Genomic DNA, 21,687 nt, shown 5'->3' on the forward strand with positions numbered 1-21,687 from the left:
TCCACAGACTAAGTATGGTATTACGGTGAAAGACCGCAGCACTGCTGAGAATAGAATAGAATTTGCTTGAGAACCCATGAATCAAACCTTTGTTTCTCTTGGCTTCACGGCCTTGAGGGAGGGCAGGTTAATCTTTAGCAGCATAGTGTGTATTGTGATGCAGTGGTGTAACTGTAAAAATAAGGTTTGTATTTTCACATATTGAGGCGCACTCAGTAGAAAATTTCTTGAGTGGACAGGGGAGTGTTGAGAGTGGCCAGATTGGAAAACAGGCTGCTGCAATGTGGACAACACCAGAGCAGAGTCTGCGTTTTCACATGCACACACATTGTCCATGCTGTAAAATCCTCTACAGAATATTATTTGAATAATACCCAACTACTGTAACTACCTGAGACAAAGTGCATCACACAAAGCATTTTCCCACCCCAAACTCAAATCAAATGCAAGGTGACAGTAATTAAGAACACAGTCTGTTTTCTGTCCACAATACAGACTGCACACCTGCATAATTAAAACATTTTCAGCCACATTAAGCTGTGAACTATCTTGAGAGCATCACTCTGGCCTATTTAATGAAGTCAGCCGAAACTAGAAGACGTTAAGAGCACAGACTCGCTCCTCCCTCTCCCTCATTTGGCTGTGTACAGTAGTAGTGTGTGGGAGTTCGGCTTGGCTGGCCAGCGCAGCCTCTCCAGGGTGCCAGCAAATTCTCCAGCTGGCCGAGGAGCCAGCTCGAAATAAATATGTCCCTTTTCATCCAGGGAATTGTGAGGACCTCCTGCTCTTTTAGCAGGCAGGAGCAGAGAACTCCAGAGGTGACTCAGCCCCCCCAAAGCAACAATTTATCAGAGGTTGTGATCTAATTAGTTTACATTAGACTTTCAAGATTACGTTCACAATTCCATTCCTTGAGTGAAATTGGGTGAAACTCAGTAGCTAACTTTAAAATTTGGCTGTCTTAGAGGCACAGAAAATCTATTTTCTTAATCAGCTTCTTACTGTGAGTGATAGGATCCAGTTGTGGTTGTTTCACATGAGAGATTTACTGTATTTTGTTTTTTTCTTTTCACTGGTTGGGAAAGGGTGATACCACAACAATCAGGATTTAGCAACATTTGAACCAAAATGTGATGTGGGGTTGTTGGCTTATGTTGCCAGGCAACTGTCGATCAAATTTGATCAAAATACACCCACGTATTCCTGATGATGCAGATGTGCTGTGTTTTTTAGTGTTAAACTGATAATAAATAATACTTAGCAATGTCTTTTTTTCCCAAGCCTTAACTGTGTTATTCATTTAGTAATGAATATTCAATGTTACAAAGACTAAAGATTTTAAACATGTTTTCAGCACTTTAAAGTTATTACTATTAAGTGTGTATTAAAAAGATTGTAACAGTGGCTACATGAGGCTAGAAAACTTATGTGTAAGTGTGTGTAGGTGGTGTGTGTTTATTCAAAAACCTCATGTTCAGCAGTTTATTGACCTGGCTGAGTATAAACACCTGGGTGGATGAGAAGAGAGGTTACAGGAAGACTAAGGTTTGAAACACGAGCGAGACATGTTTGAAGGGTTAACATGAGGCCCAGAATGAGCAGAATTAATGGAGGAAGTGACTGTATCAGACATACTTGCAGTAGGTGGAGTGCACAAATATATACTGGAAGCAAAAACACATTTTGGAGGGAGAGGCCACCCCTCACTATACTGGTCTAATTTATGCGACTCAATGTGTCCATCTGCTGGCTGTCAGTGGGTCTGCCATGACATCATCTTTTAGCACAATTATAATGTGATCTGCTGTAAGTAAAACAGATTTTTATGAACCTATAAAGAAAGAGACTGACAGCAAAAATCTAATACATTATAGTAAAATGTTTTATTCAAAAGCGTCCCAAGTAGACTTCTTTATCATATCTTACAAACATCTGGTATACGCACAAAAAAAAAAAAAAAAGGGAGTGGGTGAGAAGTTTACAGAGAAACATACGGGATAAACAACTTTCATTTCTTAGACACTAAAAAATAAAAAAAATCCTATTTGATTGGCAAACTAGAGGACAAACATTAAATCCAACCTTCATCCTTATCAAAACCCTCAAACTTTATTAGAGAGCTGTGTTCAGACCATTACTTCAAACACTGTCTCAAATCAAAATATGGCCGTATGTGAGGAAGCTGCTGTGCTCTTAAAAACTGAGAAACTATTCTCTGTAAAAGTGAAATGATTGGACAGTGCTACAGGAAGGAGGCCTGTACTGTAATTTGTCTCAAACATTAAGACTCATGTTTGGCATTGAAAGGTATAAAGCTTCATAAGCTCACATTGAAAATAATGTTATTTTCTCACCTCCTCCTTTTGACAACATTTAAAGAAATTAATCACATCATTATCATTATTATTATTATTATTATTATTATTATTATTATTTTGGAATTTGTATAATCTAAAGCTTAGCGGAGTTTTTCTTCATCATAGCTAATCACTTTAACTTTAAATTAAAGTTTTACATGAGTTAAATCTTTCCCTGTAGATGAACTTGCAATACTTACTCTTTACAGTTCAGTCAGTTACACAAAGAAAAGCAAAACAAGTCGACACGTACATTAGATCATCAATAAGGACACACTTTCACATTCATGGAAATCTGTTATCCTGTTTGCACACATATGGCCAAATATATCACCAACTCTGTGCATCATCTTGTTCAGCTTGTTCCCCACAAACAAGTTCCATGGTGAGTGTTTGCTTCTTCTAGAAATCAGATTGTTGTGGTGTTGCACTTAAGGAGGCAATGTAGAAGATACACTGTCATCTAACTGTAAGGTAGCAGCTTGATTTAGTACAAAAAAAACAAAAAACAAACAGACAAAGCTCGTACAGAGTCATTACAGACATGCTCAGAAACTTTGCCTGAAGCTTCTTTGACATTCCCTAAACTCAGAAACATCACATTGTACATTTTCTTCTAGACCTCATCACCAAAAATGTTACAAGACAAGACAGTAATGAGGATAATTCTGATTTCAAAATGGGACTCAATGTGGGAACAAGAGAGGGGCTCATAATCTCCTGAGCAAACAGATGCAGTAATGATGCACAAGAGTGAGGCCCAGAATAACTTAACTCTGCACCTCGGAGACATTTTTTATCCACTTTCCAATCAGGCAGTGATGTTTAGCAGATAACATTGTGGAAAGTAACACTAGCAGACGTGGTGGTGTCCATAGGTGACTGAGCATCAATGATCAGGGTTTGAACATGGCTGGTGTTGGTTAAAGACTGAATGGTAAAAATGAAATGTTACAGACATAAAAAAAAATAAAAAATACAATTAACAGTCATTTTTTCTGTTAGAACAGCATTAACCAACTAAACAAACTGGCATCATAAAGCATCAATAAATAAACGGGACATTTCACTCACTGCACTTAAATTTAGGGAAAACCAATTTTCTGGTAAGGCTGGCGTAGTTGTTTTTACATTCATGGGATTGACGAGACTTAACTAAGTACCACCTCGTACCACGGTACGGTCACACCTACGGCAGAGAGACACAAGACACATAGTACTTTAACTGTTTTACAATCAAGCTAAGAAAGGCACTGGAATAATGTTATACCACATTAGATTCTTATGCTCTCAGTTATCCATCTTGAAAAAGGTAAAAATCTAAAAATCTTTTCTTGGACATCATTTGTTTTTGAAAAATAAAGTTTGACATACTTAAAAAAATTATTTTTTGCACCTTTGACTCATTTTAGCAAGGACAGTTTACAAAAAGTAATTTGCTATAAAAAAAAAAGGAAAAAAATGCTTATGGCATTTTGGTTATCAAATATGCATTTAATTGACACCATTTGCACTAAAAATCTTGTAAGAACATGAAGACATTAACTATGGATCTGTGCAGACAGGGGAAAAAGAAGTATTTGAGTCATTATGGCCAAAAACCGTTGAGTTTCAGAAGTTTGTCGAAATGCTTCATAGATGTGGTACAAAAGCAGCAACTGTCATGTGGCCCACGGAGAGGAAAAGACACAAAACAAATATAAATTAGTGCTCTGTGTTGACAAATACTACCAGAAGAGAAAGAGGGGGAGAGAAAACAAAAATAATGTTAGAAAACAAAAATACTAGGTGGGGCACAGTGCTACCCATTTGGACAGGGATGTGTCTGTTACAAGAGGTGAAAGGACAGCGCTACATTTAACAGTGGCATCTTCCATTGGTAAAAACAGCACTTATGGAAGTCATAGTCCTCGCCTGCTTTGACATGATAAGGGTCACTGGGTGTCCAGTCTGCTGTACTTCACGCCGCGGTTCCACTGCAACGCTCGCCATGACAACGGCAGCTGATAGTTCTGAGGAACCGTGCCGTTGACGTTCACTTCAAAGTATTGGAACAGTCTGTACCACCACACCCGCGAGAACGGGTTACTCAGTGACGTCTCCTTCAGCGACTGAAACACAACAATTAAGACACAAATACTGTTAGTGGGGTCATTAAATATCTAACGCAAGTTTCCTTTTTGTTTTGAGCAATTAACTTCAAATTATTCAGGGACTACTGTCATTTCGCATTGTGTCTGCTGTACTTTCTGTTCCTAAAGTCTTTTACATGGACTCTTTTTTTACATACAGCCTAGCTAGCCTTGAGACTTGTGTGTCACCCAACAAAACAATGTGTAATTAATTACCAAACAATCTATATGTACATTGCTAGGCCTCTGCAAGCAGCTGAGAACATATAACACATGGCATGTTTTCCCACCTAGACTATTCTCTGTACATACAAGGTACTAAAATACAGCATCCAGATCCAGGTTGATTACAAGGTCAAAAGCATGAGGACTAGTGGGTAAATGCACTGAATAAACCCTTGTGCCTATTTACTTTAATTTTATTTCAAAATAAACAGAGTAACAAAACTTGTGCAGCATGTGGCACTCACCTGCTGGTTGGCCATAGTGTGGTACCACCAAAAGAGGCGTGTAGTGATAAAGTATGCTACCACCACATCCACAGTGTAGTGGTCATGGGCCAGAAGGATGCAGAAAATCCCCACAGCACTCAAGGTCCAGCAAAACCACTGGTACCACCAGAACCGCTTGGGGGAATCTGCCAATCAAACATTAAAAAAAACAACAACAAAAAAAAAAAACAAGCAGGGTTAATACACCAGAGACACAGATCGAACCCAGTGGTATCAACTCTAGAAAACAGGCTGAATTCTCTTTTACAGCTAAATGGGCCCTTAGCTAGTTGGTGGGAAAACGATGTATTTGGCCTCACAACTTAAGAAAAACTGTGGCTCTTTTGCCAAACTTTTTTCCTTTTTACCACTAGATGTCACTGCTGTATCAATCAGGTTTGTCAGCACAAACCAGGTGGAAACTCATTGAGGTATCATGTGATGTTGCAGAGGAAACACCAGTTGACTCAAAGCTTGCATGAGAAATGTAAAAATTTCTACAACTTATACAACTTCTGTTTAGTGGTTAATCATGTTGCTATGAAAACCAAATTAAGTTAGATAACGGACAATATGGTTATCTAACAGAGCAGTATTTTAACACACTGAGACTAACCGGCATTTTCTTTGTGCCTCCATATCCTGACACTATTTAGAAACGTGCAAAAGCCAAGCAGTACTCTCCCCCATCGGGGAAATGGTGCTGAAAACTGTGGTTTGTGAACCTAAAACATCAGTTATGAATGTTATATGGATCATATGTTGTAATAAGTACCGAGTAGCCAATTTAAGAATCAAAATCAATAAAACTAGAGATCGAGCAAATGTTACACAAAATTGGTCCACTTTTAGATTTAGCTGTAAGTGCCAACCTGCTTACTCTTGGCCTTTAAAACATGATTTAACAGCCCGGTCACCATTTATGATTAGTACATCATTCTTTTGACATCTGAACTGGGGTTGTCAAAATTATCTGCTGCATATTAGAAAATGTAAAGATAGACTTTGAGAAAGTAAACTGAGCTTCATATGTGGCTTAGAGGTAAAACCTTCCTGTACATTCTTACCTAAACTACAGTATAGACACAGTGGAACTTACACTCCTTGATGAAGAGGTATGTTAGCGTTAACATGACGGTGTGGCCACTATACAGGTAATCTCCACACATGGTGTGGGAACCTGTGATGGACAGGCCCCCGCCAGCAATCATCTTCATTATTCTCCTCATTTGTGCCTCCCAGTTCCCGAGAAGCTGAAAGAAAAACAGCCATCCGTTACATCATCTTCCTTCCATTATATAGTCCTGATGATTTACTTAAGAAAATATTGTTAAAGTGTAAAAATATTTGATTACAAGTTAAACTTCTGCATTCAAAGTTCTTAGAGTAAAGTACAAATGTATTGGCAGCAAAATGTAGTATGTAAAAGTGAAGCAACCTCTCAAAGCTCCTCTTACTCACAAAAAAATGGACATGCACATATCTTACAATCAGCGGTCAGTGGAGAGCACTCAGAGGCTTTCAGTTTATTGAGATCTAATTTTTTGCTGAATTTGCCCATTCAGCACGTTTGAGCCGAAAGCAGTTTAGTAAGAAAGAAGCCAACCAGCCATGCTCAACCAACCTACAATGGCAAAAGAAATAAAAGTGTGTATGTATTATACCTTTGGAGAGCATTTAAAGTGCATCCCAGGAACAGGCAGAGTGGTGATGTACATTGTAATACACCGGTACAGATAGAGTGTGCCTACAATGAAAAAGAACCGCCTGCCTATAATTGACCTGGAAGAAATAAAAAGACAAAGAAAATGATTAACATGACATTTACATTTTGTTGCAATTCAGATTCTTATTAAACAAATATATTTTGGCTGACTAAACCAGACTGTACCTGTACTTGAGTAGAATCCACTGTATGAGCCAGAGTCCCACCAGCAGCATGCCGTTAATCTCACAGATGGAGAAGGCCCACTCCACCCTGTCAAACAGGTCGAAGAACTTATCAGGCAGCGGTGGGGTATGCTCCTTTGGTGGTACTCTCTCATGGACCACTGAAATGACGACAGTGGTGGTAACAAAGCACACCACCGCATAGATGAACGCTATGCCCGTCTTCCCCCACTCAGCAGGGAACGAAGAGTGCTTGGCTTCTATTGTAGGGATGGGGATGAGGACCATCTCCTTCATCCCCAATGTGCCATTCCTCTGAAGCTTGCTAGTTCCGTTAGGTAGCCCACCAGCATGCCCGTTTGCATGACCATTTTTGTGAGCCTCGATATGAGTCTCTATCCGCAGCGTCTCCAGTCGCTCCAACAGCTGCTGCCCACCATCAGACGACACCAGCGAGAGGGGGGGCATCTGGAAATCTGCCTCGGTGAGCCTGAGCAGAGCAGAGCCGTCCGTCTGACGGAGGGCATCTACATACTCTGGCATCCCCTCTTTGCTCAGCCAGTAAGAGACATCCTCTGCTGACCATGCTGCCACCTTCTTCATCTTGGCCAATGGGCAATGTGGAGGATTAGGAGGGTCCTCAAACTAGAGGGGAGGGGTTCACAAGAGATTTGGCGGTCTATGGGGCAGTGGTAAGTCCTCTCCAGTTTTGGCACATGGTGTTTCTTGCACCAAGAGGGAGCCCAGCCTCCTCTTGAAGTGATGGGTGGAGAAAGTAGGCAGCAGGGTCACTCAGGATTAGGGCTAATAGATAGCAGATGAACCACAGTGACCTCCTTTGGGTTTCTTCACCTCATCAGCTCTTTGCAACACACTGCACCCCTGTTAAAAGGAAAATTAAAATGCTGTGAATCAGAATGCAGTGATGACTACCATATCCACTTCCACAGCTCTACCGGGTGTAGTAATGGACCAGATGCCTGGTCAGACCTGGAAGCTAATATGTACTCTGAATAATAGAGCAGCATGATGCACAGGTTGTTTGGCCAACTACTGAAAATCACCAATGAAAGTACTTCAGCTCTGTTTCACAGACATGAATTATTACATTAATAATTCACATCATTCTAAAGCTTTTACAATAATAACAGCAGCAGTATGAGGACTATCGATCGGCAGGTTTCCCCTCTTTGATCCTCACTGCAGGGAAATCTTTTCATACAGGAGTGGCAAGAACCTGAGTTGATTGACTCTTTAATGCATGACCCTGTGTCAAAGTGTCAACATACACAACTACTGTATAAACTAACCACATGAATATGTTTCTGGTTCAAAACCACTATTGGACAACAGTGTATAAACAGATCCAAGGTGAACTGAAGGCAAGAGAAAATGATGGATGGGGATTAATCATTTATTTGATAAACAGAACAGACCGGGTCAAACACATGATGGAGAAGGCTGCCAAGTCAACTGACCATAAAATTCAGGTTACCTAACCAATGTATCACACTACACTGTAAGAGTAGCAGATAAAATTACTATCCTACCAGTTCTTTTAAAAATCTTGCTTTTTAACATTAACTTAAAGTGTGTGTTTCTCATCACCCATGCTTCAGGCAACAGCCAAAGCTTAGCATTAACAATGAGATGAACTCGCACATCTGCTGCATATCATGCGTTTGTTTACAGACCACAGTGTCGGTGGTGGACACAGGGTGGCCATGTTTGTGTTTGGGGGGGTGGGGGGTGTTCAGCTGGAGGCAAGTTCTGCATACGAGGAAAGAGGGAGGATGGGAGGGAAACAGGCTGCAAGGAGGAACTCATAAATCAGGGTGAAGGTCAGCACTGAGCACTGAGACAGCCACACCCCTGTAAAGAGAGAAATCAGCCAGCAGTCAGACCTCAGCACAGCCAGCTCAGCTAAGGCCAGTAGCAGCTAAATTCACTGGCAGGCTGGCTGGTTGGCAGGACAACTGCACATCAGTACCTCATCTCACCTCAGCTCAGCTCAGAGGCCTGTTCATTTAGGCCAGCAAAACAGGGCCAAATAAATGGGCTATAAGCTGGGTTGTGTACAACTCCGACAACACCTGGCATCAGATTTATTCATGCTGAGGTCTGGAGAACAATTTGACCTGATAAACTCATAAGTCATGATACTAATGTAACACACAAACACTAAAGAGGAAGTGTGAAAATAAACATATGGATAGCATGCAAACAGCACAGCATGAGAGTCCTCATTGCAACAGCTTAGCTAGGTGTCAACCCAGCTGTGTAACATAGTGTGAAGAGTGCAAAGGAGAACAGTATTTAGAAGAAATAAAGACACAGAGACAAAAAGCACTTGCATCAATCTGTTAACAGTGTATAATTCAGACAGATCAGAGATTAGCTGTCACTGAGGACCTTTGGTCTATGAATCAGCTTACAGTGTGGTTTGTGAAGAAATAATCTGACTCAACTGAAATGGGAAAGAGAAAAACAAACTTATCTTGAAACTAATAAACTAACCTGTATTTACTCAGGTATCTGAATACATTGGTCTCTCCAGAATCCTGGATGAGGGTGCTATCAACTTCAAAATTAGCTGCGTTTTGTAATTTGTATGCTTAAAACTGCATGAGAATATACATATCCATTTTGGTAGTGGAGTAATGGAAAGAGTATGATAGTGCTATTGTTATTCAAGCAAAGACCTGTACATGGAGACAATATAAGTATCTGGAGTACATGTGTGCAGTGAATTACTTTTCTTAGCTGGAAAATTGACTGCAATTACATGGAGGTTGTGGAAAATAAATTTTTCTTCCCAAGCAAATCTTTGTGTGCTGAGGTTAACCCAACACCTGATGAGTGCAAGGCTTTGATAAAAAAAATTTATGCCAGAAGCAAAACTGATGTTAATCTGAACGAGCGTGACTTCTGGACAATATTGTTTGAGGGCAGAGAATTACAGAAACAGAGGAAGGTCAGGAAATGTTTCAGTCTTATGATGTTGTGAATTTTGATACAAGATAAAAGGTAAAAGAAAACATTCAAGCTACTCCCTAAACAAAGGATTTTGACCTTGAAAGCGTTTTGTTTCCCGTCAGAACTTTAGTAAACATGACAACACAGAAGGATAGGATTGTTACGCCTTTATTTTCAGCGTTGAGGTGTGTGTTTACTGAGCAGGGAGTTTTATTGTCGTATGTTTATTTACTGTAGGCCAGCTCCTACTTATAGTATACTTATGATTCATTTGAGGACGTTTAAGGAAGTGGCCTTTTTTTTTTTTTAACCTGCACGCACGCATGCACGCACACACACGATAATAGTGCTGGGTTTCTTTCAAGTGACATAAGCTTAAACAACTGAACGTTGAATCTTAAATGCTCATAAATCAGCACAGAGGTCACACTTACTGAAGTGATAAATCAGGCAACCACTTGTCCCCATAGATCAATAAACAGAAAGAAACTGACTTGATGCAGAGACCACAGACTAGAGCTATTTTTGACAAATTTTTTCTTGCTTTAAATCCCGCAAATTTGACTGCTAGAAACATTTTCGGCACAAGAGAGATGTGTGCTGTAGCTAAAAACAAGCCCTGCCTCTGTGTGTATTAGAGATACCCAGATCACATTTTTTGCCACAGATACCAAGTGCCAATCGTCTGTGAGCATTGCGATATTTTTCAACCTGGACCCTATTTTCCCATGTTTTTGTGTCTAAGTGACTAATGGGGACAACAAGTTTTGACATTGGTCTAGTATAGAGAGAGCGCTACAGCTAGTAGCAGCGAAACAAGCTGCAATGTAATCCCTCTGGGACATAGTGCACCGTCGATGTACGTCCACTAAAAGTGCTTGTTTTTGCCACTGACATGCTCAGATTGTTATTATAAGTGTCTGACAACATTGTGGAAAGGACCCTACAGAGACAGACCTTTTTGTTAAAGAATAAGATCCTTTTTGTTCAACTAGAAACAGCCATTATTGCGCTCTCGTCAAAGCCACCAGACTCCATTGACAGCGATTGCCTCGCAGATCGTGACAGTGTAACACTTCATTCAAACTCGAAAGGAACAAACTCACCAAAACCGTCTTGGTTAGTCTCTAGTCCACTATTCCATTTGGTCAAAATAAACCCTTAATTCAGAGTTAGATGTGAAAATATCAGGAGAGGAGCGAGAGGGAGGTCAGGCATCAGGCAGGCAGGGGGGAGAAATAGCGTGTAGAGCCAGATTTTTTCACATCTAACTCAGAAATTACTGTATTTGTCAATGGAGTCTGGTGGCTTTGAGGAGAGCGATATATCGGCTGTTTCTGGTTAAACAAAAAGGATCTTATTCTTTAACAAAAAAGGTCTCTCTCTGTAGGGTCGATGTGGCCATCCATAGTGTGCGTATGTGTTAAAGCTGAACTCGAGGGGTTTTATTTCGTTACCTCCACACGCTCTTGGTGTTTTCATTGTCATTATGGAAATGTTCATTTCAGTTGTGGACAGCCCTCGACAGTGTTGCATGATGTTATCATGGCCTATCTTGTGAGTTGAAAGGCTTGCTTGTCATGTAACTATTACCTGACTATCAAAGAACACGAAGGTCAGTAGCTTAGTTCAAAGTGATACTACACCCAAAATATTTTGAGTATACAACACTTAGCAAGGTAGCTGTAAAACGTTTGTGGGTTTCTAATCGCAGAAAACAGAAGCACAGAGTAAAGACTGAAACTTCTGCTTAGTCACAATTCTCTGTTTTGTTTAGAGGAAGTGGAGCATCAAGGTTTTGGGTGGAGAGTGCTTCTTTGTAAGTGCTTGTCAGATGGTCTTCAGAAAAGCCCCTTCACCCACACCTTTGCGACACTGGATTAAGGGGGACTGTGCCCGACAATTTCTGGCCAAAAAACCTTAACGTTGAACCCTTTCTCTGCCCCCCCCCCCAAATTCCTGATACAACACAGCTACAGTGAGCCTGCCTGATTACAGACTGCTTGCTTCTTCTATTCTTTAGTGAATAATTGATTGTTAATAAACAGCTAAAAATGCAACAGCGTGGCCTGAGGAAACAGACACCAATCATGAGAGGAACATCACTATCAAAAGGAGGACAAACCTCCAAAAGCATCTTGGTGAAGCAGCATTCAAAGATACCACGTAGTTGAAACATCACAGGCATAGTTAAGACCACTTCCTCTTATCTTCACATCTCTCTCTGCTGTACATGTCTTAACCAAGCAGAAATGCCACCACAGCTTTAACATAACATAAAATTGTGCTGTTCTAACAAAGTAACTGAAAGCTGAAAGCAGCACTAGGAGCAAGACGGCTAAATTAGCTGTGCTCACTGTTAGTGGGACTGTATCATACTCAAAACATTACCGCAACTGCACTTCTCCCTTATGCTGTAAATCTTCCCCTCAGAAAGTTTGGTGGGGCCGAGGAGAGGGGAAAGAGGGGGTTGGGTGGTTTAACACAAGACAGTACATGTGACATCACCAGAAAAAGATCCCACCCAGGAGCAACAATATGTCAAGCCGACACAAACATAAACACACTACGCGTAGCCCATCTGTAGGCAACCATGAGTGGTACCAAATGACTCATTGAACAGCCTTTCAGAGAAGAGGAGAGTCAGATTGTATATAACAACTTGCAATGAGGACACAGACCAGCGTTAAAACCAAACCTCCTCTGCTACAATTTTCATCTAGACATGCTGTTACTAAACATGTCCTAGTGTAGATAGCAGCCCGGATGTACTCTCGTGATATCACTACACAACTAACACTTTTAAGCTTCTATCTCTATCCCTGCACATTTGTTTCCTGGCGTTCATTTCATCCTGTGTGGTTGTCTTTTTTTTTTTTTGGCCCTTACAACAATTCGTCTAAACTTGTGAGGATTGAAATCTCCCTGTGAAAACAATGGCCTTCGTCAAATTGGCAGAAGTACAGATCGATGAATACTTAACGAGATGTGAGTACAGATATACAGTACAGAGGCTCAACACACAAGACAAGCACACACACACACACACACACACACAGGCACTTCACCCTGAGACATATTAAACTTGGTCTTACCAGTCTTACCACATCAAGTGGAATGTCTGACAAATATAGTATGCCTCTTAGTTAAAAGTAAGCACAGTAGTAACATTGAACACTCCAGTCCAGAAGCCGTCATAATAACAACATGTCTGTGCTTGAGCTCGTTGCTGAACCAAATCTCAAACCATTCCGGTGTTTCCACCAAGGAACCCATCATAAGTGCAGGGTTATGTCATCACCATGTAAAACTAAGCTCATTCTTAGAGGCATATTCAGCGATCCTTTAAACAAACTTACGCACTGCTGGTAATGAGGTCGATTCTCAAGAAAAATTCAAAATGAACTAGAAAGTTGCAAAGATATTGTGTACGCAACAAGAGGGGATGCGAGCAGCAAATTGAAAAATTGAGAATAAAAAACTGAACAAAAAAGCTGCTGACAGGGCAATAATAAGAATGGTTTCAATTTTGTCTTGCTGGATACAAGCTGTCAAATAAACTGACCAGGTCACTTACTATGTTTGTTTTTATCAGCCGTGTTTGACATTATATGAGAGTTGCCGCCAACCACCACAGTAGATCATCAGTTTTCCTCAAGTTACAACAGCATGTAAGCAAATAAAGTGGAGCTGCAACAATTAGTCGATCGACAGAAAAATAATCTGCAAATATTTTGATAACTGATTAATTGTTTCACTAATTTTTTCAAGCAAAAAGGCCACAACATTCTCTGGTTCCAGCTTCTCAAATGTGAGGATTTTCTGCTTTTGTTTGTCATATGGCAGTAAATTGAATATCTTTGGGTTTTGAGCTGTTGGTCAAATAAAACAACGAATTTCAAGACATCGCTGTGGGCTTGGAGACATTACATAACACACAGAAAATAATTGGCAGATTAACCGATAATGAAAATAACAATTCTCCATTGTTGTTATGTTTGTTACATTCACAGAATGATTAGGTCAGCTTTTAAAGTGGTAGAAATGTGGGCCAATTGATAAAAATCTGCCCCAGTCCAGCACCAGCACTGACTCCTGTGTCTGTGCAGAAAGTCTAAAAAGAAAACAGAAAGCAAAATTCCTATCATTCGCAAGGGCCAAATTGACCACTCCTGTACATGGTTTCACTTTTGCTTCTCATATTTGACAGCACATGTTGCATTTAACCTGGATATCTGTATGTGATTTAGCCTACACAACATGGTCAAATCTTTGGACAGAACAGACATGATATTGCACAACCAGCAAACAATGACAGTCACATAAAAGCCAAACAAAGATGATATTCCCCCTCAAATTCCCCCTAATTTTTTAAAAGGAATGCTTGCCTTCTTCCTGCCTTGTGTACTAAGGGTATTGTACTTGTCTTTATACACAGTTTTTGAAAGAGCAGTATCTCTTTACAGGTTTTTTTATCTTGTGAGACAAATCAACAATGGGTGAACAACACGCTCTCACCTATATCCCTTAACACCTAGTATACAAACGCCCCACAGGTACACAATGCATTGCCAATATTTACACAACTGGGCCAGTCCGGTTTAGTCCTATTGTTAAAATGAGTTTATATACTTACACCAAGCTTCACGAAAGTGCTGTAACTCATCCTGCTATGTCTAAGAAACTGTAAGGGCATAATCAGTAAAACCTTTGTGAAATTCATTCATACACCTTAAACAACTTTGGCAATGCACTGTAAACTTCTTAGATGCTCAGCGACCAGCAGTACATAGCCTATCTTCATTTAACTATTTGGGAGTGACAGACTAAATGATTAAACGGTGTTTCAGTGAACACAGAGGGGATGAATAACATGCTTGGAATGAGATTAAAGGGTCAGCTCACCTAAAATCACAACAACAACAACAACAAAAATGTACTTACTAACTTACTACTTACTAACCATCAGCAGATAGTTTCAGTTTAGTTCAGCCAAAGTTTTTGAATTTGCCATTCAATTTGTTTTACTTTAGATTTATTTTCAATTTGTATTTCCTACATTTTTAATCTTAACTTTCACTATTGCCTCTAATTTGTAATCATTTTGATATTTTAGTGTGTGGATGTTTAGCTTGATGTGTTCTTTACTTGACGGCTTCCTTGAAGATTATTCCCAGCAGATTATTTGTCACCTCAGGGAACAATGGCCCATAGCATTCAATTAATATATCGGGCATGTTAATAAACACATGCATAAAACAAGCATAAAACTGTTCCTACCAAGCTTCTTGTGATAGCACATACATAAAACCCATATTAGATTACAAAAAATCATTCCAAGATCATTTACAAGAAATGTCAAAACAGTCTTACAAACAGTCTTGTCAGATAAAAAGGTCTTACAATGCATGAGCTATTAGAGAAGTCTTGACACTATCAAACAAGCTATTCAGGGTAAGAAAATATTTAAAACTGAGAAATGCTGAGGGTCTGATGACAGCCTTGACTGAGTGCAGTTACTGTGAAGTAAGACCACAGGCAACTAGCTCTGATATTGATTTGTGTCGGAATAATTGATCTGCTAGCTGTAACAGCTGACAATAGAAGCTCCAAAATGTGCATTACATAACAACCCCCTACTATTGCTGAGAAATATTGCACTAATTTTGTCAGATGACTAAAGTTGCAGTGGGAGAATAAATGATGCAATGTCAGTTTTTAATTTCAGACAAGTAAATAACTGGATTTTCCAATAATTAATAATGATCAATTAAGTTAAAGTTGATGTTATATGGGCAGATGCAACATTTTCCTCTATTATCATGTTGCAAAACTATTATGCTAATCTGTCACTATAAATACTCCCACTGTCATGATATTATTAAGAGGAAAGGTGATATGACGAAGTCTGCAATGCCAAACGAACCTAGTTCGAAATGTGCTTCATCATACAGAGATCTTAGCAACCCCTGCTATCACAGAGCATTATTATGTCCAAACAGGGTCTCCAATGGGTGGCTCTCGCAGAAGTCTCGGGGGGAGCTGAGCTGAATGGCAACCACAACCACTGTACTGGCAGGTGCTATCTGCTAATGAGGAAACCACCTGTGGCTTTATAAGTTATCAGGATGCCAGGCCCTCACACAACTCACCTTGGCTCTCTGTTCAACTGCATTAAGTGCAAACACTTCAGAAATTATATCTAGGATAGCCCACAGGGGACTAGTTGTCAACAGAGAGTAATAGTGAGCAGCACAGCATTTAGCCCATCTTTTCATATTATAACTATCCAAACTGCAAAGGTCTGTGTCAACAAGGCCAATAGCTTATCAGACCTGAAATGACGTTGCATGTTTGGGCAAGCAAAGCATGCAAGCATGTTTTTCTAAGGTTGACACTGTTGAATGGTCCTTGAAACCCAGTAACTAGGGCTAAGTTAAAGCGACTGGAGATAGCACCTCAATAAGTGTTGTGGTTTACTTTCCTTCACACACCACAACCCACAAAATGCAGGTCTTTCTTGGACTCAAACTCAAAGTGAATGTGAACCAAACTATTTAAAAAAGACCTTAAAATAACCTGATGACACTCAATTGGCCCGTGTGTTGGGCTTTTTGAGACTGATATGTCATATTTTAGGAGCAATAATTTATAATCTTGTTCTTGCTTTCTGGGTTTCTTTGACCTGCACAAGCTTCCATGAAGATGCCATCCATTGTACCCCTTTGATGACCATGTTTGATGACCTGAAATCTCCATGGCACTATAACTTCCAAGTGCAGTCAATGTTTGTTTCACATTTAAACAATGTACACACTGTTGTATTCTTTAACCATGAAGCGTAAACCAGGCTTAAAAAAGGGTTAGGCAACCCACAACCGCAAACAGAACGTTATCATACTGTACATTATCTTGCACACAGTCAAAGCTTATTTCCATGTAGGCTTGACCTGTGTAATTTTCAATATAGAGGATTTACAGACACGCCTCAATACATCCAAGTACCTTCCTAACGACAACTGTTTTAAAATAGTTACAAGAGGAAAAAGAAGAAACGAGATTCTGCTATGGAAAGGCTTTCCACACAAAAGCTGCACATTATAGCATTAACATACACTGAAGTGGGTGGAGTTTGAAGTTGCTGTGGAGCCAGCAAGTAAAGGATACTAAACAAACCATCTCTCACAGGACTCTTTTCAGCCCTGCTAGTAGTTAGTTTGTGTCTGTTTGTACATACATCATTTGGTTCTGTGGTTTTCCTCCAAGGAGATTTGTGGACACAAAATGACACACTGGCCATAGTCACACCATAGTCTACCCTCAATATCACATCATGTTGAATTTTGCATTTAAAATAGGCCAACGTATGCAAAAAAATAGGGCAGGAGCAGGTCTACAGCAGTTACGCTAGTTGGGTGCTTGGTTTACCGTTGAAATAAAGTCACCCCCTCCCACCCTTGTCCACATGCATATGTCATGTACCTGAATCACCTTGTGTAATATAACCTTAAATACACATCATTTCAAACTGTGCCAAATTATTTAAAGTCTGTGTGGCTCCTTCATTAATTCAAACAAAGCCCAGCCAACTAAGATGACAGTACACCACTTAAACACACTCTTCTTTTGTCCCACAAAGATTGTTAAAAATGTAATCTTGTATTTTGACATAATTTCATTTCCGAAAAACAAAAAATAGGCTAGATCAAAGTGCTACTAGCCTAGATTTCCAAAAAGCAGTTGCAGGCCACAGGAAACTGGGACATCATGTGAGTGGCGGTAAAATTCATGTGTTTCTAATTATGGCTGAAACAAGATTAAAGCCATTACATATTGTTTCTCTGGAGACAAACCTATGATGGAAATCAAATGATCACTGGCTATTGGCTGGCACTAACAGTGTAGTACCATATGCTAGAACAGCAAACAGGCCAAGGCCATCAAGTAATAGCATTATACTCCAGCTGTGGTTTAAGTATTGAGGCTTAAATACACTGGAGAGGAGCAGATACACGCATATCCAAATGTGTAATCGTTTTTAGAAAAGACTAATATGCATTTCAAATGTCAAATGTGTATCAGTTTTAGAATGTCAGAAGACCAACACAGTGTTCTCCTGTTAAGTATCTGAAGCTGTTTTGATCAGTAACCTATTTAAAAACAAACTGATGATACAACACAATAAATGTTGGGGTAATTTGCCAGGGATCTACACATTGTGTCAAGAGCAGTGTAATAATAGAGCAATGTCTTGATCCCACAGAGATCTTCTTCAGGCTTTGGCAGGCAAACAAACATTGGCAGGTAATGCAAACTTTGTTTAACTTGGCAGTGACATGTATAATTTTGGCTCAACTTAAAATTCACCTTGAAGCTAAGTACAGGTGGTTAGATTACATTAATCTATGAAGAGGACAGCTAAAGAACACAAGACAAAACACAAAATATCAATCTATGTGATGGAGACAAAAGGTCAAATGGTCCAGTATATACTCAGTGGCCAGTTTATTAGGTACACCTGTACAATCTAATGTAATCCAACACAACTGTTCTGCCATGAAGTCTACTTTATAAAAGAAACTTTGTAAAGATAGATGTTTTGGCACTACTGTTGTATTGGATAGCAGACTGTACAGGTTCATTTAATAAAGTGGTCACTGAGTGTATATACCTCCTTTATTGTCAGTGAATGAAGTCTAATTGTGTGGAGAATAGAGAAAGATAAACAGTCTGGGCACATGCTTTACGTTGTTTTATTACACCTAGAAAAGGGGCTTTGATAAGGTAATTGTAATGATGGCGCTCGCTCTATTGTTATAATATATATATTAGATTAGATTGACTTTATTGTCTACCTCAGTGGAAATGTGTCTTTGGCTTCTCCCAAAGTACAGCAAAGGTAGATACAATGCACATAACAAAACATACAGAATATACAGTATATAACTGTGCAAATGGTCAGGTAGCAGCAGATAAGTTATATAAATAATAGGAGTTATATAAATAACACTATATACTAATGCATCTTTAAACTGCTGAGCATAACATTAGCAGATTATGTTCTCTAATCTAATTTCGATATAAAATTGTTGGCTTTGTCCCTTAATATTGATTTAAATGTTTAGTAAGTTGATGGTGCGTTATAATACTTGCTGAGCTGACGTTTTCATCTAAATATTAGCAAACTGTCAGCTCTGCTCAGGAAGTGGAAAAGTGATTATTCAAGTATTAAAGTGTTAATCACTACATCAAAACACCTCTAGACTTTTACTCACCTTTATAAACACCCAAAATATGAACAGTTAACACTTTAAGTATGTCTCTAGACAGTCGGACTACATAAATTAGAAATATGTAACGTGTGCATTCTGTCTTCCCATTGTCTCTCTCCATCTGCTCTTATCGGTTGCTGTGTAAGTCTTATCTGTCTTCCTCAACCCATCCTGTTGATATCTGTGTCTCCCCTAAGTTCCTACCCACCCACCCCCCAGAAATCAAGATCAGACAATTGCACAGGCTGACACTAACATGTGTCACAGATATCAGAATCAGAAAAACTTTATTGATCCCCGAAGGGAAACTCTTTGTTACAGCAGCTCGTCTTTACATCAGTGCACACAGGAGAAAGTACTAGCAAAAAATATATATAATACAATACACTATAAAAAACTATAAAGTGATTCTGATTCTGATTCTGATGTGCAGCCTATGGCAGTAACCAACAGCCTCCCTGGAGAAGAAAGAGTGTGTGGTCCATCCAGAGTTATAAAAACGTACAAATTTGTTTAGTTCCAAGTTAAAACAGAAAACTTTAGAGAATAGGTAAACTCTATTTTGTCATTAAGTCATCTTCATAAAGACAACAGTGACATGAAAACACTTTTTCCATGCCAGAGAAAGTTGATGATCCAAGCTACTATTGGTCAATACCTTTGGTTGTCAGCTGAGACCGCTTTCCAAGGCTGAATCATAGTTGCGCCTACAGAAAGCTCATTGTTTCCACTTGTTGATAGTCTGACATGCTTTGCTTTGGCAATGAGGTTGTCTCTGCAACTGGGCTGGATGCAGTGCCAACAATAAACGCCATTGACTCGCTTTAACATTTTGCTCCCTTAACACTCACTGTAGTCACATTGTTTATGTCTGTGAAAAGTTGCTTTTTCACCAGTTCCGTTACACAGACATCTCCCTGTTTATTTTCTCTGTTGGCTCATCTGTATGTCTAGGGAGTTTTACTGTGGGCTTAGTGGATGTTGGGTTAGCAGAAATACACAGCATGTCCTGCTAACACAGCAGATGTGTCTTTTTCCAACGACAACAACTATTCAAACACATCTGTTTGCCACCGCTTTACCAAAAAAGGGGAAGGGACGTGTCTTAAGACTGTGGAAATATGCTAAATCAGGTCACCCATTCCGCCCAGTTTTTAGGCGACTAAACGAGGCAAATGTGAACCTGCCAAGAGTCGCAGAGCAGAGACAAATGTTTGACTACCGTTAATACGCTAGGTTAATATTTACAGAGACAGATCAGCTGATAATATATTCGTCGATTCATAGCCACCATAATGTTAGTAGGCACACCTGTGAGATAGCGTTACATCAAAATCATGGCTGATACTGATGACTTAACGTGCTACCAACACTGCTTTCATTCACATTAAGGCCTCGGCAGCCACTGTATAGTGTGGCTTAAGAGCTTATAGTCTGACCACCTAAAAATAGATAGGCAAGCTGGCGTCTTCAGTATTTTAGCTAGCTAGCTCGCTAGCTAAAATACAGCCTACACTGGGGTCGTGTATTCGCGATTTTGGGAAAGCTGTTAGCTACATGATCTTGGATTACCTACAAGTAAAATGTTTATTTATATTTGTAACCTAAATATTATCCAGTTTAACATTTTGCTCGAGTTAAAATGAACACAGCGTGACCTGAGTGCAGCTTCTTTGCCAATCACGTTGGACCGGGATTAACGATAACCGGAGATGGTTTGTCACCAACTGATAAAATGTTTCAACACAAGGCCAGTGAGCAGCAGTAGTTAGCTAACGTTTGGCTATAAATATAACGTTAAAAAGTGATCTGTCTAATAGAGCATACCGAGAGCAACGCAGCTTAACGTATGTAAAAATACCACAGTGTTTAACTTAAGTTTGTGTTACAGCATAACACATTAACTAACAGTTACCTTGCCACGACTTGGGAGCCACTGTTAACCAACCCACCGACCTAAGACAGGGCTGAGGGCTCAGCGGTTAGCTAGGTCTGCTTTCGACAAAATAACAGTAAATATGTGTGTGATGTAATTACCTTGCCGTCAAAATGTTAAAGGACGTCTCTTCAAATTGTAACGTCAGTGGTTATTATCACCGCAATGTGGTACGAATCCCTCTGTGAGTCTGTCCGGTGTTTTCATCGGTAGGCGGTTTGAGACTGGAGAAGCGGGGAGCTCCCTTCATACCGTCACCCGTGCTGCCTTCAGGTACCATCAGAAATGTTGCTTGGTACTTCAGTGCCCATACGACACTAGGCGGAATACGGTGTGATGGGTCGCAGCAACACACTCGATTTCCAAACACAAAAACACCACGAAAAAACCGCACGTCTCATAGCACATGTCTTTGATTTTATTTAGCAAAATAATGCGCCATGAAACTTATTTACACATTGGAGCTCTGAAGTTGGAGCACATGAAGAGCCGCAACAGTGACAACTAGGCAGAAAATGCAGTGTTGGAACAGCACAAGCCAACCCCACTCACTCATCTAAAGCAATCTATTGGTGAAGGTTTGAGCACGTCAAATATTTTAAAATTGACACAAATAGCAAATTGAAGTCTCAA

At 39.8% G+C, this 21,687-nt stretch overlaps 1 protein-coding gene across 1 annotated transcript; it reads right to left on the reverse strand.

Moving 5' to 3' along the window:
• Window positions 1–1,864: 1,864 nt before the first annotated feature.
• On the reverse strand, window positions 1,865–21,520 carry sgms1a (sphingomyelin synthase 1a). The gene is made up of 6 exons (XM_044213480.1): window positions 21,156–21,520; window positions 6,872–7,752; window positions 6,645–6,762; window positions 6,080–6,233; window positions 4,960–5,126; window positions 1,865–4,468 (listed from the first exon to the last, which is right to left on the reverse strand). The coding sequence occupies exons 2-6, from the start codon at window positions 7,471–7,473 to the stop codon at window positions 4,292–4,294; spliced, it is 1,218 nt and encodes a 405-aa protein (XP_044069415.1). The 5' UTR covers window positions 7,474–7,752; window positions 21,156–21,520; the 3' UTR covers window positions 1,865–4,291.
• Between the last annotated feature and the right edge of the window lie 167 nt (window positions 21,521–21,687).

This window comes from Siniperca chuatsi, linkage group LG11, assembly GCF_020085105.1.
Source record: "Siniperca chuatsi isolate FFG_IHB_CAS linkage group LG11, ASM2008510v1, whole genome shotgun sequence".
Taxonomy (NCBI): Eukaryota; Metazoa; Chordata; class Actinopteri; order Centrarchiformes; family Sinipercidae; genus Siniperca; species Siniperca chuatsi.

Coding starts and splice junctions, on each gene's coding strand:
- sgms1a (XM_044213480.1), bottom strand. CDS start 7,473: ATGAAGAAGGTGGCAGCATGGTCAGCAGAGGATGTCTCTTACTGGCTG. Junction 5,127..6,079: donor ATACCTCTTCATCAAGGAGT/GTAAGTTCCACT, acceptor TTTGATTGGCAG/ATTCCCCCAAGCGGTTCTGG. Junction 4,469..4,959: donor ACACTATGGCCAACCAGCAG/GTGAGTGCCACA, acceptor GTTGTGTTTCAG/TCGCTGAAGGAGACGTCACT.